Here is a 15,853-nt window from a genome sequence, read left to right as displayed (position 1 = left end):
GATTAATCGGTTATTATTTCAATAATGTAAGCAATAATTTTATTTGTTAATCAAAATTTTGATTATTCGAAGACCCCTGACCACTCATAAAAATATGAAGAAATACAAACTTTAATTGAAGTTTCCGGAATGACTGGTTTTTTTTTTTTTGTTTTTGGTTACTTAGCTGAATAATTCAATCGGCGAAGTAAGCACTTCTATTAAACGGTGTTGATTATTTCCCAATTGGATTATACATTTTTTTTTTAAATCCGGTTTATTGATAACATTCAAAACCCTTATTATTCGTCGATTGTTTCTTTTTTTTTTATCAGACCTTTATTAGAAAATAATCGGCACCCCTGCTTGTGCGATTATGTATATGTATTGGTTTATTTGGAGGCAATTAGTTTACTATTCTGTAAACTAATCAATAAAAAAAAATGATATTAATAATTAAAACATTTTGTGAAACGTAAATCCTCATCTAATTTTTAATCCTTTTCTTAATAGATCTGTTTTTAAAAATATTTCATTTGATTTGTGATAATTTAGTTTATGTTTACTTAGTTTCAGGAATGATTAAACCAATTGAATGAAAACAAATCAATACTTTTATTTAAAGGCTTTGATTATTTTCTCGTTTTTTTCTTTGTGTAGACATGACACGGCTTCGATGGATTTTGGGGGGTGCAATTGCATTCTGGGGCGTATAGAGGATCTGCATTAGGATTCTATTTGCCTCGTTCGGCGTGGATGGGAGCTGGGTTAAGCGGTGTGTTGGCCGCTGGGGTGAACGAGAGCTGGGGTCTCCCTCGACAGTTTCCCCGTAGGTAGTCCTAACATCTCCGTCACCCAAGAGCGCGAAGTTTAGAGAATAGTGTAGATTCCCGTGGCGGGCCCGAGGATTCCGGTGTGGCACACAATGCTTAGGGAGGTTGGAATCCTCAAGGAAAGCCTCACACGGCGAGTATTTGGGAAGTAGTTTAGATTGCTAGGTGTCCGATCACGTGACGAGTCCGAGGATTCCGAAGTTGGCACTGAGTGCCGGGGGTGGTTTGGAAACCTCAGTGGTAGCCTCGCACGTCAGGACTTTAGTATAGTTTAAAAAATTGGTTTGGAATAGGTCCGCTGACGTGGCTAGCCCGAGGATTGCGGTGCGGCACACAGTGCTTAGGGAGGGTTTGGGATCCACAGTGGAAGGCTCCCACGTGGAGTCGGAATTTTTAGTTATTTCTAGGTTGCGCTCTTAGGGTGACGCGTTGCGTTGGTGGGAGTACCTACCTGGAAGTCTGAGAGGGAGGGGGGGGGGGGGGGGTGGTTGTTATAACGGGCGGGCGTTACAAGTCTCCCTCACCCTCACTGGAGGGTGGTGCTAGGACCAATTTCGTGATTGATCTGGTGGTTTGTCCCCTTGCCGTATCCAGTCCGAGGACTCGAACTCGGTTATCGAGGCCATAATGAAGTTTGGCTGTCCCACCTAGCCTCCATTCGTTGGGAGGCAGATTGTCCTCCTTAATGACGACTAGGTCCCCCTGCTTAAGGTTTGATTGTGGATGCTTCCACTAAACGCGTTTCTGCAACTCGGTGAGATACTCAGTTTTCCATCGTTTGCAGAAGGTTTGATGCAGCGCCTTCAGTTTCTCCCATCGATTGAGGAGTGATGCGCGATTTTCGCTGACGTCAATCTCGGATGGCGCTAGTAGATAGACCCCGACTAGGAAGTGCCGGGGGGTAAGTGGCTCCAAGTTGTACGGGTCATTTGAAGATGGGCTTAGGGGTGGGGAGTTTAGACATGCTTCAACCCTACACAGGAGGGTGCTAAACTCTTCGATAGTAAATTTATGATCCGATGCGATCTTCTTGAAATGAGTTTTGAAACTCTTGCCTCCCGCTTCCCACAGCCCGCCCATATGAAGAGCAGCTGCTGGTATGAAATGCCATGTGAGGGTTTGGTAGGCATATTTAGAGAGGGTTTGGTCGCGCGCATCAACGAGGAATGCCTTGAACTCTGAGCGGAGAGCCCTCGACGCACCGACAAAGTTCGTCCCGTTGTCGGAGTAGAGATTTTTCGGGCATCCTCGTCTGGAGACAAACCGACTAAACGCTGCTAGAAACGCGGCGATCTAAGTGGATCGCCTCTAAGTGGATCGCCTTAGTCGCAAAGCAAGACGAATAGGCAGACGTAACTCTTGGACATGCGGCATCCTCATCCGCTGTAGGACTTGATGTCAAACGGTCCGGCAAAATCCACCCCAGTGTTGGTAAATGTCCGGCAAAAGGTAGTGCGTTCCGCAGGGAGAATTCCCATGAGTTGTGAATGATGGATCGGATCATGTTTTTGACCCGAGGTAGCCGCAGCATTAGTTGGTTTCCGCCATGTATGGAAATGGTGTGAACAAACTGGACTAGGAGACGGGTGAGTCGGCAGGCGTAAGGGAGGATTATCGGGTGACGCTCGTCGACGGGAACTTCTCTGGATGCGTTGAGGTGAACCCCACCCGAAGGACATTATTCTCGTCCATAAAGGGGTATAAAGAGAGGATCTCGCTTTTGGCCGCGATGTGTTTCCTAATTCTCGGCATAGTGGTTTGTTTGGGATATCCTTATGAGACGGCTAGTCGTGGCTTTGATTACGTCGGTCGAAATCTGGTGAGACTCTGCTTTAAAAGCCGCTTTTGTTTTCGGATGAGTTCTTCTCGCGAATCTCATGATGTAGGAGATTACCCGCAACGCCCTTGATAGATCGGAAAACCGATCAAGAATATCCTCGCTATTGTCGATGTTTGTTGCTGAATGCACTTGTACTCGTTTTTCTTCAATGTTTGTGTGCCTTCTTGCAGCCAAGAAGGTCCCTACCACCACAACGAGTTGTCGACTAGGTCCGTGGCGGGAAGTCCTCTGCTGGCTAAGTCCGCTGGATTTGATGCGGACTCGCCATGATGCCAAGCTTTAGTTCCTACCTTCTGCACGATTTTTGTCACCCTGTGAGCTACAAATGTTGACCAGGAACAAGGGGTTTTTCGAATCCATGCTAGGACGATGGTCGAATCTGTCCATAGGTGAATGTTGAATGTGCCTAAGTTCAGGTTCTCCATCACAGTTTCCAAAGTCTCAGCCAGTAAGACGGCACCGCATAACTCCAATCTTGGTAATGAAAATGGGGCATATTCATAGTCCTGAGTTAGAGTATGCTTCACTTGGTGCGGCACTAAAAAGATAGAGTACATTTCATTTCTAAGTATATCATAGTCAGCTTAGTGGCATGCTGTAACGAGAGCCTACTTTAGGCAAAATTCTATTACATAAAAAAAATCTATTACGCAATGTTGTCAAATCACTCGTCTTGACGTTTGCTTGTTGTTATTCATTTCTTGCGCCTGATTGCTAAAAATTCAAAAAGTAAGCAATTTGTTAATAAAAGATTTATTTTAACCTCGTTAATTAATTAAAATTTGTATTTATTGATTTTTAATAATCGAGGATTGCCCATATTGCCTTTTTTTTTAAATGTATGAAAACATTTATTTGAAGCAATTTTTTAATTTTATAATTTATTTAATAATTTGGAATTACGGAACAATAAAAGAGAACAAAACTGCCACATAGATGTTATAGAAAATTTGCGAAATTTAATAAAAATTGCACTGCTATTTTTCTGTTCGATGCTTTTTATGTATATATACGCATATCTGCTTGGAAGAATGATTCCATTTAAGTATTTTGTAGTAATTAGTTTTATTATTTATTTTATACACAAATCCAGATACAAATACAAAAAGAAGTGGTTAGCACCAAATGATAGAACGGTGTTAACATGTAGTATATTTGAAATATTTAGATTGAATTACGTTTGTTATTCATATTCGAGAGATGGCTACAAGCACTTGATTCTGAATTTCACTTCATCATCAGCTTGTTTTTCAAATGCAGGTACTTGATTTCGAAGCTCGCCATCCGATGAAGAAGTGAAATTCAGAAACATGCCCTAGTAACCATCGCCGTGTGCACTTTTTGTCTAATACCAAAAAGAAATTTGTGATGCCAATATTATAACATTGTAGCGCAGAAATGCAATTGTTTATTTCCCGTTGCAATTTTTTAATTGACGTTCCACACTCCTGTTCGACTGCCGTCAGGTTAAATAAAAGTTTAAGTTGCATGTTGACTAGGATACGTTTGTTTTCGTACCTGTCGCTTAAATTTTTCCAGGCGGTTGCAAAACCCTCGTTTGTCAACGAGCACCTGCCCACTATTTCCTTTGCCTCCCCTTGCGTTTTTTGTTTTAGATAATATAATTTCTCGACATCTTTCAGATCGGTATTGAGAATGTAAATTGCCGTGAACATGTCTCTAAAAGCCGGCCAGGAAAGGTAGTCTTTAAATACATCCGTATCGCAAGGCGGAAGCCGCATTTTATGTCCCCGGCGCGTAGGTTCTCATCCTTTGCTTCATCTTTTGCCGACTGTGGGGTGATAGTTTCAACTTCAGCCGCCACGGCAGACATGCATTGCAGGTAGCATGCGAAGCAACTTTTATTCTTTTTCCTAGCGCACTTAGGTCCTCTTTGGACAGATCACTATTGCCGACAAGACTTTCGTATGCAGACTTGGTTTTCTTCCATAGTGCCTTTAGCTCCTCTTGCAGTAGTGCAAGGGTATGCTTGTTTCGCGATTCGGCCGAGGTGGAGTTGAAGTCTTGTTCAAACTCGACTATGGAATCCGCTAATCTAATATACGCCTCCATTGCTTTAATTAATCTGAATATTTTGTTTCTTTGAAGGTGTTGAGCTTGGAGGTAAACGACTTAGTGGCGTTGGTGTAAATGCAACCGCAACAAAAATTATAAGTAGTGCAGCTATCAATCCTGCTGTGATTGTGCTGAGTCTAAGTATAATGTAAAAAAACACGGATCGAAATCCTGATGCGATTAAATGCGTTAACGCAGATTGAAATCCTTATGTGAATTTAGTATGTTAAGCAAAATTTGAATCAGATGGAAATCTTGACGTGAGTGTAATGTGTCGTCAGTGATATGAACCCTGATAAAGATCCTCACGAGGATTTAATTATATAAACCACAGATAGAAATCCCGACGAGGATTTAATGGGTATAAGTTACTTTCGCTCTTCAACTTAAATAAAAACGAAAGAGGGTTTTTTATGTTTACTTTATTTTTAATCACCGAATACAATCTCGATTAGAGCCTGGCAAAAGACTAAACGTAAATAACAGAATCAAACTATTTTATCCAAAGCGGTGGCGAAGGCAGCAGCGGTCGCAGTTGATATTGTTGTTGCATTTGTCGCATTCGCCGTTGTTTATCATTCATTTCAAAGCATTGTTGTTGTTTACTACTTTACTTCAAGCGTTTTTGGTGTGAACGGATGTTCACATTAAATGCATTAGTAGGTTTCATATTCGGCAATTCATATGGGAAGATATTGTTTCCCATAAATTTGCTTAGCAAGTGTTAACTACCTTCACAGACATAGCGTCAGCGTTTTTGGTGTGAACGGATGTTCACATTAAATGCATTAGTAGGTTTTCATATTCGGCAATTCATATGGGAAGATATTGTTTCCCATAAATCTGCTTAGCAGGTGTTAACTTATATCATGATATGCAGCACAGATAGAAATTGTCTGCAAATGTTTAATGTGTATGAAGTGATATTAAACATAGATAGAAATCCTGACGAGGATTTAATTTGTCTACAGTGATGTACAATGCAGAGAAGAAAATCGTCTGCAAATATGTAATGTGTTTTAACAAGTGGGTTGGACACAGATAGAAATATTTTCCAAAAATTTAGCTTGTCTAAAAAAAGTTTTGAAACACAGATAGTAATGTGTCAACCTCGAGATTTAAAACATAAATAGAAATCCTTATGTGGATTTAATGTGTATAAAAAAGTGAAGGTGGACGCTGATGAGTATCGCCGAGTAGCCAACCAGGGTATCTTTCCCAACCAAAGAAATTTATTTGTCTATCCAACTTAATGTGGAAATGTAAAATTTTTTTAATTTTTATAAAAAGTGTTTAAGCCAAAAGATACAAGAAATAAATTATGAATTGTTTTTATGATGATTGTGTGGCTTACAACCAATATGACTAAGCCACTAGCCACCCAACGTACTGAATTGTCTGGCTTTTTGCCTGAGTTCGAAAAAACTGATAAGTGAAGTGAATTTCGCGATAGATATGTTGAGGCTATCAACCAAGTGAAATTGTTGTGACTATTAATGGCGAGCTTTTACCAACATGTATGTGACGAAGAGGGGTGTGCAGAGTGCAGTGATGAATGTGAAAAAAAAAAAATAAAAAAAATTCACTGCCTGTCTACCTTGAGCTGTGTCGGTTAACCCTTACCACTGGTGGTGGACAAGGAATGCACTTTCCGTGCGTAAAATCACTCAACTAATAAAAAAAGGTGTTTGTGAAACCAAGCAACCACGTACGTACCTGAAGTTTTTTAAATTGATTCGTTGGGCAGCGATGTGTTGATGTGATGGACTGTGACCAGGGTCGTAGCCAGAAAATTGCCTTGGGGGGTTCAAAAAAAATTTTTTTTTCAGTTAAATAAATAAAAAAAAATGTTGTCTTTAGCTTTAACATTAAAGTACGTAGATTTAGAATATGATATGAAAAAGGTTACGTAAAATAATACGTAAAATTCAAAAGAAAGAAACTGATCGAATAGAAAAAAATTTAATTTAAACAAGTAAGGTAGGCTAACTTCGGGTGTAACAGAACATTACATACTCAGCTGAGAGCTTTGGAGACAAAATAAGGGAAATCACAATGTAGGAAAATGAACCTAGGGTAAACCTGGAATGTGTTTGTGTGACATGGGTATCAAATGGAAGGTAAAAGAGAGTATTTTAAAAGGGAGTGTGCCATAGTTCTATAGGTGGACGCCATTTCGGGATATTTCCATAAAGATGGACCAGGGGTGACTCTAGAATGCGTTTGTACGATATTGGTATCAAATTAAAGGTGTTAATTAATATTTTAAAAGGGAGTGGGCCTTAGTTCTATAGGTGGACGCCTTTTCGAGATATCGCCCTAAAGGTAGACCAGGGGTGACTTTAGAATGTATTTGTACGATATGGGTATCAAATGAAAGGTGTTAATGATTATTTAAAACGTAGTGGGCCTTAGTTTTATAGGTGGACGCCTTTTCAAGATATCGCAATAAGGGTAGACCAGGGGTGACTCTAGAATGTGTTTTTACGATATTGGTATCAAATTAAGGGTATTAATGAGGGTTTTAAAAGGGAGTGGGCTTTAGTTCTATAGGTGGACGCCTTTTCGAGATACGCCATAAAGGTGGATCAGGGGTGACTCTAGAATGCGTTTGTACGGTATGGGTATCAAATGAAAGGTGTTAATGAGTATTTTAAAAGGGAGTGTGCCATAGTTCTATAGGTGGACGCCATTTCGGGATATTTCCATAAAGATGGACCAGGGGTGACTCTAGAATGCGTTTGTACGATATTGGTATCAAATTAAAGGTGTTAATTAATATTTTAAAAGGGAGTGGGCCTTAGTTCTATAGGTGGACGCCTTTTCGAGATATCGCCCTAAAGGTAGACCAGGGGTGACTTTAGAATGTATTTGTACGATATGGGTATCAAATGAAAGGTGTTAATGATTATTTAAAACGTAGTGGGCCTTAGTTCTATAGGTGGACGCCTTTTCAAGATATCGCAATAAGGGTAGACCAGGGGTGACTCTAGAATGTGTTTTTACGATATTGGTATCAAATTAAGGGTATTAATGAGGGTTTTAAAAGGGAGTGGGCTTTAGTTCTATAGGTGGACGCCTTTTCGAGATACGCCATAAAGGTGGATCAGGGGTGACTCTAGAATGTGTTTGTACGGTATGGGTATCAAATGAAAGGTGTTAATGATTATTTAAAACGTAGTGGGCCTTAGTTCTATAGGTGGACGCCTTTTCAAGATATCGCAATAAGGGTAGACCAGGGGTGACTATAGAATGTGTTTTTACGATATTGGTATCAAATTAAGGGTATTAATGAGGGTTTTAAAAGGGAGTGGGCTTTAGTTCTATAGGTGGACGCCTTTTCGAGATACGCCATAAAGGTGGATCAGGGGTGACTCTAGAATGTGTTTGTACGGTATGGGTATCAAATGAAAGGTGTTAATGAGTATTTTAAAAGGGAGTGGGCCTTATTTCTATAGGTGGACGCCTTTTCAAGATATCGCAATAAGGGTGGACCAGGGATGACTCTAGAATGTGTTTTTACGATATGGGTATCAAATTAAAGGTATTAATGAGGGTTTTAAAAGGGAGTGGCCCTTAGTTGTATATGTGAAGGCGTTTTCGAGATATTGACCAAAATGTGGACCAGGGTGACCCAGAATATTGTAACGAATTTACTTCAAATCCTCTTAATTGCCCTTTTTGCTAAGTTCGTATCACTAAACTGTTGAATAAATAACTCCAATATTGAATAATGGAAAAATGGCCTTTATTAAAGTACTTCACAATAACACTTATACTTTGCAATTAGCTGGCTTAATAACCAAACTGATAGCTTAAATGAAACTGACTTTCAAAATAATACTGCTATTGCTCGCTAGATATCGTCTTAGTCCAAACTGCTTGACAACTTAAATCAAACTGAATTACAGCGCCTCTACACTTGTTGCCTTATATACTGTCTGATTTCAACGTTGCATCTTCTAGACGCTTCCAGAATCTACTAGTCCATCAGCTCTCAAACTTCTCAGTGTAACTACAATTGTATAATTTGTATAGCTTCTCTCACACCCCATGCGCTTGTATGCGTGAGCGACACTTCCACAATTATAATTGCATCATCTACATTTAGGAGCATCTCAATAAGATGTCTGCATGTGTTTGGACATCTCATCTGCGCTGCGTGTATGTACGTATGTGTAGACATAATGATTGAATTATTGATGTGAATTCACGTCACTGCTTAGCATCGGCTTAGAGATAGGAGCACCCCTTAGTTTTGCTAATATTCGTAACACTACCCTCCACCTAAGTCTGATCGTCCCGATCAGACAAATCTCTCGATCTATACGCTGATAGCATCGCCAAATGTACCACTCTTCTATATCGTGGTTTCCCAATTGCTTGTATGTGGTAGATGACATCACTGATCGTCTTTACAACTCTGTACGGGCCTTCCCAACTGCACCGATATTTGGATGGAACACCTTTCCGCCGGTAAGGATTGTATATCAGTACCAAATCTCCCTCCCGGAAACTTTCCAAGTTATTTTCCTTGTCGTACCTGTGTTTCATCTTACTACTCATTATCCTGGATCGTTCCCTCGCACTCTGTTGCTTGGCCAATGAACTACTTCGTGGAGCTTGCGCTTGACGGATTGGCTTCGCATAATCAGTATCGGTCCCACGTTTCACAACAGTAGTGCGCTCCGGCTTGAAACTACCCTCGCATGCTTTTCGGAAATTCGTTGCTTCGTTTTCCTGCGTCTTTTAGGTTTTGTCAATGCCAGTGTTTCTCTCGCAGGTACTTTTGATTTTGCTTTATTTGGCCCATTCGACCTATTAACCTTTGCCTTTCACTTCCGTGGTTTTTGTCGAGTCTTCTCCACCAGCACTCGCTTACTGCTGAACCCTTTTTCCAAACTGAAGTTAAGTGGCACATCTTGGTTCTCATAATGCATCACCCTTCTCTGCATATCGATCTTGATGTCATGGTCAACCAAGAAATCCACTCCCAATATAACTTCATCAACAATCTTCGCCACAACGAATTTGTGTAGAACTGTGACCTTTCCAATCAAGACTTCACATATCACTTCTCCCTGAACTTGGTTATACTCACCAGTGACCGTACGCAACTTTGCTCCAGGTAACGGTTTTATTCTCCTGTTGACCAAGTCAGATCGGATCAAGGAATGAGATGCGCCCGTATCTACAGTCAGTACACGTTCTTTACCATCCACATTCCCTCTGACGGTAAGACTGCTTGATTTCCTTCCAATTTGCGACACAGATATCACAGGACATTCAATAGCCGGGGCAAGTTTTCGTTCTTTACATTCGACACGCTCTTGCTCATTTCCGCCAGCTTTGCGTTTATGGCCACCCACATTGTTGGAACTATTAGGACCAAGATCGCAATGACGTGCAATGTGACCGGACTTCCCGCATTTGAAGCATTTGATAACTTGTTTACTTCGCTTTTGCCATCCTTTCAGCGCCTCCAATATTGCGTCTACCCAGTCTGGGCCTTCCACTTCCACGCGATGAGCTTTGTATGCGGGCTTACTCAAAAGTGACGCTGTTTCTTGAGTCAGTGCATGGGATACCGTTTCTGCGAAAGTAGGTTTTGGGTTTGCATATCTCGCTCGCTTCGTTTCTACGTCCCGTATGCCATTTATAAAACTCTGGATTTTTACCCTCTCGGTGTACTCCACGGGTGCGTCCGCATTTGCCAAATGTGCCCAACCTTTCAACATCCGAGGAAAACTCCTGCAAAGTATCATTCGCTCTTTGGTGACGGTTTTGCAACTCAATTTGGAATATCTGTTTTCTATGCTCGCTTCCATAACGTCTTTCGACAGCGGCCATCAATGCTTCATAGCTTTTCCGTTCGTACTCTGGAATAGTCTGTAAGATTTCGGCAGCTGGTCCTTTCAATGCTACGAAGAGTGCAGCAACTTTATCTTCAGCATTCCAGTTGTTCACTGTTGCGGTCTTCTCAAACTGTAGCTTAAAGACCTGGAAAGGAACATAACCGTCAAAGGATGGTGTCTTTACCTTTGGATTACTCGCTGAAACTGTTGGGCGATTTAATTGCAACTCCTGTATACGACCTCTCAAAGCTTCTATCTCAGCATCAATTTTGTCCTCGAGCTGCACAATTTTTGTATCCTGTGCTTCCAGCTTTGATGTTACCCTTGCTTCCTGTGCTTCCAACTGCGAAGACATTTGCGCCAACTGCAATGATAAGCGCTCCTCTTGTGCTTCCATCTTAGATGTTATACGTGTCTCTTGCGACTCCAGTTGGGATGCCATATATGTCTTCTGTTCTTCGAGCTGTGTAGAAATTTGTGTTTCCTGTGCTTCAATCTTCGATGTTATGCGTGTCTCCTGCGATTCCAATTATGATGACATATATGTTTTCTGTTCCTCCAGTTGTGTAGAAATTTGTGTTTCCTGTGCTTCAATCTTCGATGTTATGCGTGTCTCCTGCGATTCCAATTGAGATGCCACTGTCGATGTTTGAGCAGTTATTGCAGCCAATATCATGTTGAAGTCTGTGCTCGTAACTGCCTGCGATATTTCGTCTTTCTCTTCAATTTTTGTTGTTGTTTCGTCCCCATTAGGATAACATTCGATCTTATTGCCGGTTGTATTTAATCCACGGTTCTCCAACTCTTTTTTCAGTTGCTGGATCTTCAATTCACTGAACTTTGCCATGTCCAAGTTGTATTCCCAATCTTCGGAATTTATTCCACAATTCCTCTTCTGACACCAATTGTAACGAATTTACTTCAAATCCTCTTATTTGCCCTTTTTGCTAAGTTCGTATCACTAAACTGTTGAATAAATAACTCCAATATTGAATAATGGAAAAATGGGCTTTATTAAAGTACTTCACAATAACACTTATACTTTGCAATTAGCTGGCTTAATAACCAAACTGATAGCTTAAATGAAACTGACTTTCAAAATAATACTATATTGCTCGCTAGATATCGTCTTAGTCGAAACTGCTTGACAACTCAAATCAAACTGAATTCCAGCGCCTCTACACTTGTTGCCTTATATACTGTCTGATTTCAACGTTGCATCTTCTAGGCGCTTCCAGAATCTACTAGTCCATCAGCTCTCAAACTTCTCAGTGTAACTACAATTGTATAATTTGTATAGCTTCTGTCACACCCCATGCGCTTGTATGTGTGAGCGACACTTCCAGAATTATAATTACATCATCTACATTTAGGAGCATCTCAATAAGATGTCTGCATGTGTTTGGGCATCTCATCTCCGCTGCGTGTACGTACGTATGTGTAGACATAATGATTGAATTATTGATGTGAATTCACGTCACTGCTTAGCATCGGCTTAGCGATAGCAGCACCCCTTAGTTTTGCTAATATTCGTAACAATATCATCTGTCGGGTACCGCTAATTTATTTATATATGTCATACCACCAACAGTATTCCTGCCAAGATTCCAAGGGCTTTTGATTTCGCCCTCCAGAACTTTTTCATTCTCTTAATATGGTGGGTGTCACATCCATTTTACAAAGTTTTTTCTAAAGTTATATTTTGCCTCAAAAAACCAATCCAATTACCATGTTTCATCTCTTTTTTCATATTTGGTACAGAATTATGGCATTTTTTTCATTTTTCGTAATTTTCGATATCGAAAAAGTGGGCGTGGTCATAGTCGGATTTCGGCCATTTTTTATACCAAGATAAAGTGAGTTCAGATAAGTTTAGTAAAGATATATCGATTTTTGCTCAAGTTATCGTGTTAACGGCCGAGCGGAAGGACAGACGGTCGACTGTGTATAAAAATTGGGCGTGGCTTCAACCGATTTCGCCCATTTTCACAGAAAATAGTTATCGTCATAGAATCTATGCACCTACCAAATTTCACAAGGAGTGGTAAATTTTTGTTCGACTTATGACCTTAAAAGTATTCTAGACGAATTAAATGAAAAAGGGCGGAGCCACGGCCATTTTGAAATTTTCTTTTATTTTTGTATTTTGTTGCACCATATCATTACTGGAGTTGAATGTTGACATAATTTACTTATATACTGTAAAGATATTAAATTTTTTGTTAAAATTTGACTTAAAAACAAAAATTTTTTTAAAGTGGGCGTGTTCGTCATCCGATTTCTCTAATTTTTATTTAGCACACATATAGTAATAGGAGGAACGTGCCTGCCAAATTTCATCATGATATCTTCAACGACTGCGAAATTACAGCTTGCAAAACTTTTAAATTACCTTCTTTCAAAAGTGGGCGGTGCCACGCCCATTGTCCAAAATTTTACTAATTTTCTATTTTGCGTCATAAGATCAACCACCTACCAAGTTTCATCGCTATATCCGTTTTTGGTTATGAATTATCGCACTTTCTTGGTTTTTCCAAACTTTCGATATCGAAAAAGTGGGCGTGGTTGTAGTCCGATTTCGTTCATTTTAAATAGCGATCTGAGATGGGTGCCCAGGAACCTACATACCAAATTTCATCAAGATACCTCAAAATTTACTCAAGTTATCGTGTTTACGGACGGACATGGCTAAATGAATTTCTTTTTTCGCCCAGATCATTTTGATATATAGAAGTCTATATCTATCTCGATTAGTTTATGTCGTTACGGATTACCGTTATGCGAACAAAGTTAATATACTCTGTGAGCTCTGCTCAGCTGAGTATAAAAAGTCATATCTACACGGAAAAAACACTAATGTGTTTTTTACATTTTAAAATGTGAAAAACACATTATTTTTTCATGTATCAAATAATTTGAATTTTACATTTTTGGAATGTGTTTTTGATATGAAAAAAAATGTAGATATTAAATTATAAGAATGTGTTTTCCACATGGAAAATAATGTCAAATTTGCATTATATTTCAAAATAGGAAATGTGTACTTCGAAAAAATGCTGTAAATTTAACATTATTTAAATGTGGAGAATAAAATCAAAGCACGAGAATTAGTATCGTTTAGTTCGGAAAGCAAAAAGAACCGTAAGCAATGTTTATATGTATGTTTATGTGTAGCTTGTCGCCGGGACGTAAGGGCAGAAGAATCATGCAAATATTCAGACGCATGGAGTTTTCATATTTACCTTTTCATTCCGATGAATGTAATCGCGGTTGAGGCAAACGAGCAAACGCCTGAATTGATTATATTCACGCATGCAATAAGTTGGTTGATTTTAAATCAATGACGATTATGTTCGTTTAAGCAAGTTGGATCATTGAACACGATCATGTTGCCGAATGTAATCGAATGTTGTTGTGTTCGATTTCTGCTGTTCCCTGATATGTATGTACATGGTCGTTAGGCAAATTTACAAGGAAACTTCTTTATGAAATTATAGTAAAAGTTAACATGTACATTTGTATATTTAATAAATTGCAGAATTATTATGAAACAGAAGTAGTTTAAACCGCTGTCCTTAGGAAGAATAGGGAATTCACAATACAGTTGGCAAATGCCAACTTATGGAAATGCGTAATTGCAAATATTAATTAAGTGACAATCGCAACTTATTAAATTAATTCACTGCACAATTCACAATGCACTTGGCAAGTTAACATTTACGAGAATTATTAGTTGCAAATATTAATTAAAACGACAATCTCAAATTATTAAGGTGAAAATGTGGAAAATGGTTTCTTTTAGCTTACCTGTGAGTCGAACGTTCCCAAAAAGAAGTGAAAGAGTGTTACCGAGAAAAAGTCCGCGCCAACTGCCGATAGCTAACTTTCGTCGAGTTTTTTCCCTTTCGAAGTTAACGCTCGGCAGGTGTTAGCCGTTACCGGTCAATAATATGATAAACTAATACGCGCGTTAGGGTGGTCCGAAATATTTAGGCCGGTGGCCTAAACAAAATGCAAAAGAGATTTGATTTCGGAAGAAGTGTTTTGTGTAAAACTATTACCATAGGTGCTTGCATAAACTCCATAAACTTCAATAAAGACACTGTTAACTAGTTTCTCGTACCTAATTACTTATAATCCGGTTCATTTATTACACAGTTTGAACTTTTAGACGCTTGATTTTAGGTCAGAGTTTAAAACTCACACTTACTGAATCTAGGCTCTGGTATGAAGTTTAAACTGTTAGGGAAAAAGTAAGCATCTATAAAAATAGAATTGATTAACACAATTGCTTAGTTTCATTTACGATTTACTGTATTTGCCCCCTAACTGCGCTACACATGTTATTTCATTGTATTGTTTGAACTTTTAGACGCTTGATTTTAGGTCAGAGTTTAAAACTCACACTTACTGAATCTAGGCTCTGGTATGAAGTTTAAACTGTTAGGGAAAAAGTAAGCATCTATAAAAATAGAATTGATTAACACAATTGCTTAGTTTCATTTACGATTTACTGTATTTGCCCCCTAACTGCGCTACACATGTTATTTCATTGCATTGTGTAACGTCATCACGCTAAAACAATAATTTGAATCTGCACAATCAATGCTGTAGTCAATATGCAAATTTGAGTAAACTTTACTCGCTAATATCTCAGAGCAAATGAACCAATTTAAATTTTTATAATGTTCTGCAAACAGGCTCATCAAAAGCTTTCTTTTATATATATGTCATTTCTGTAGGTATTGTAGCTTAGCCAGGGAAAGCGTCATGTTTTAGAATAAAGTATAGATGCTAAAAACTACTTGTTTTATTGCAGTTAACATGCAAAATAATTTTCTTTGCCTCATATAGGAAGTAAAAATTTAGTCAGATAATTTATTTATGAATTAGCTTTAAATAAATTTCTTAGAAAAAAAACCACTTAAATTCTCATAATTATCCAAATACAAATTTATTCAAATAATGCCCAACTCTGCTACTTGCTTTCAACATCATTCAACAGAAGCTATATCTTTTGTTTTGGCGAATTTAAGTAAATTGTTGTCTTATTTAAGGTGTTAAGTTCGAAATAGGCGGTGGTGATCGTGGATCTAAAACGCCAACTAATGATCCTCAAGATGACGTTGTTACTTGGGATACCATATGGTCATGTCAAACTGCTATTCCCATTTATCACATGGCATTTAGTCCCGATGGTACACTTTTTGCTACGTGCGGGCGAAATGATAGGCTCGTAAAAATTTGGTACGAAAATAAGCACGGTAAGT

The 15,853-nt window shown here is 39.0% G+C and overlaps 1 protein-coding gene across 1 annotated transcript in view; it reads left to right on the top strand.

Moving 5' to 3' along the window:
• The window catches only part of Rbcn-3A (Rabconnectin-3A), a 2,573,828-nt gene that overhangs the window by 227,963 nt on the left and 2,330,012 nt on the right, over positions 1-15,853 (top strand). The window contains exon 4 of the mRNA XM_067779516.1: positions 15,641-15,847. Within this exon, the coding sequence (XP_067635617.1) occupies positions 15,641-15,847 (207 nt within the window). The remainder of the gene's footprint in view (positions 1-15,640; positions 15,848-15,853) is intronic.

The sequence above is a fragment of the Eurosta solidaginis genome, chromosome 4 (genome assembly GCF_040869045.1).
Source record: "Eurosta solidaginis isolate ZX-2024a chromosome 4, ASM4086904v1, whole genome shotgun sequence".
NCBI classification, from domain to species: domain Eukaryota; kingdom Metazoa; phylum Arthropoda; class Insecta; order Diptera; family Tephritidae; genus Eurosta; species Eurosta solidaginis.
Note: the sequence above shows the minus strand (reverse complement) of the source record. Positions and strands in the feature narration are given on the sequence as shown.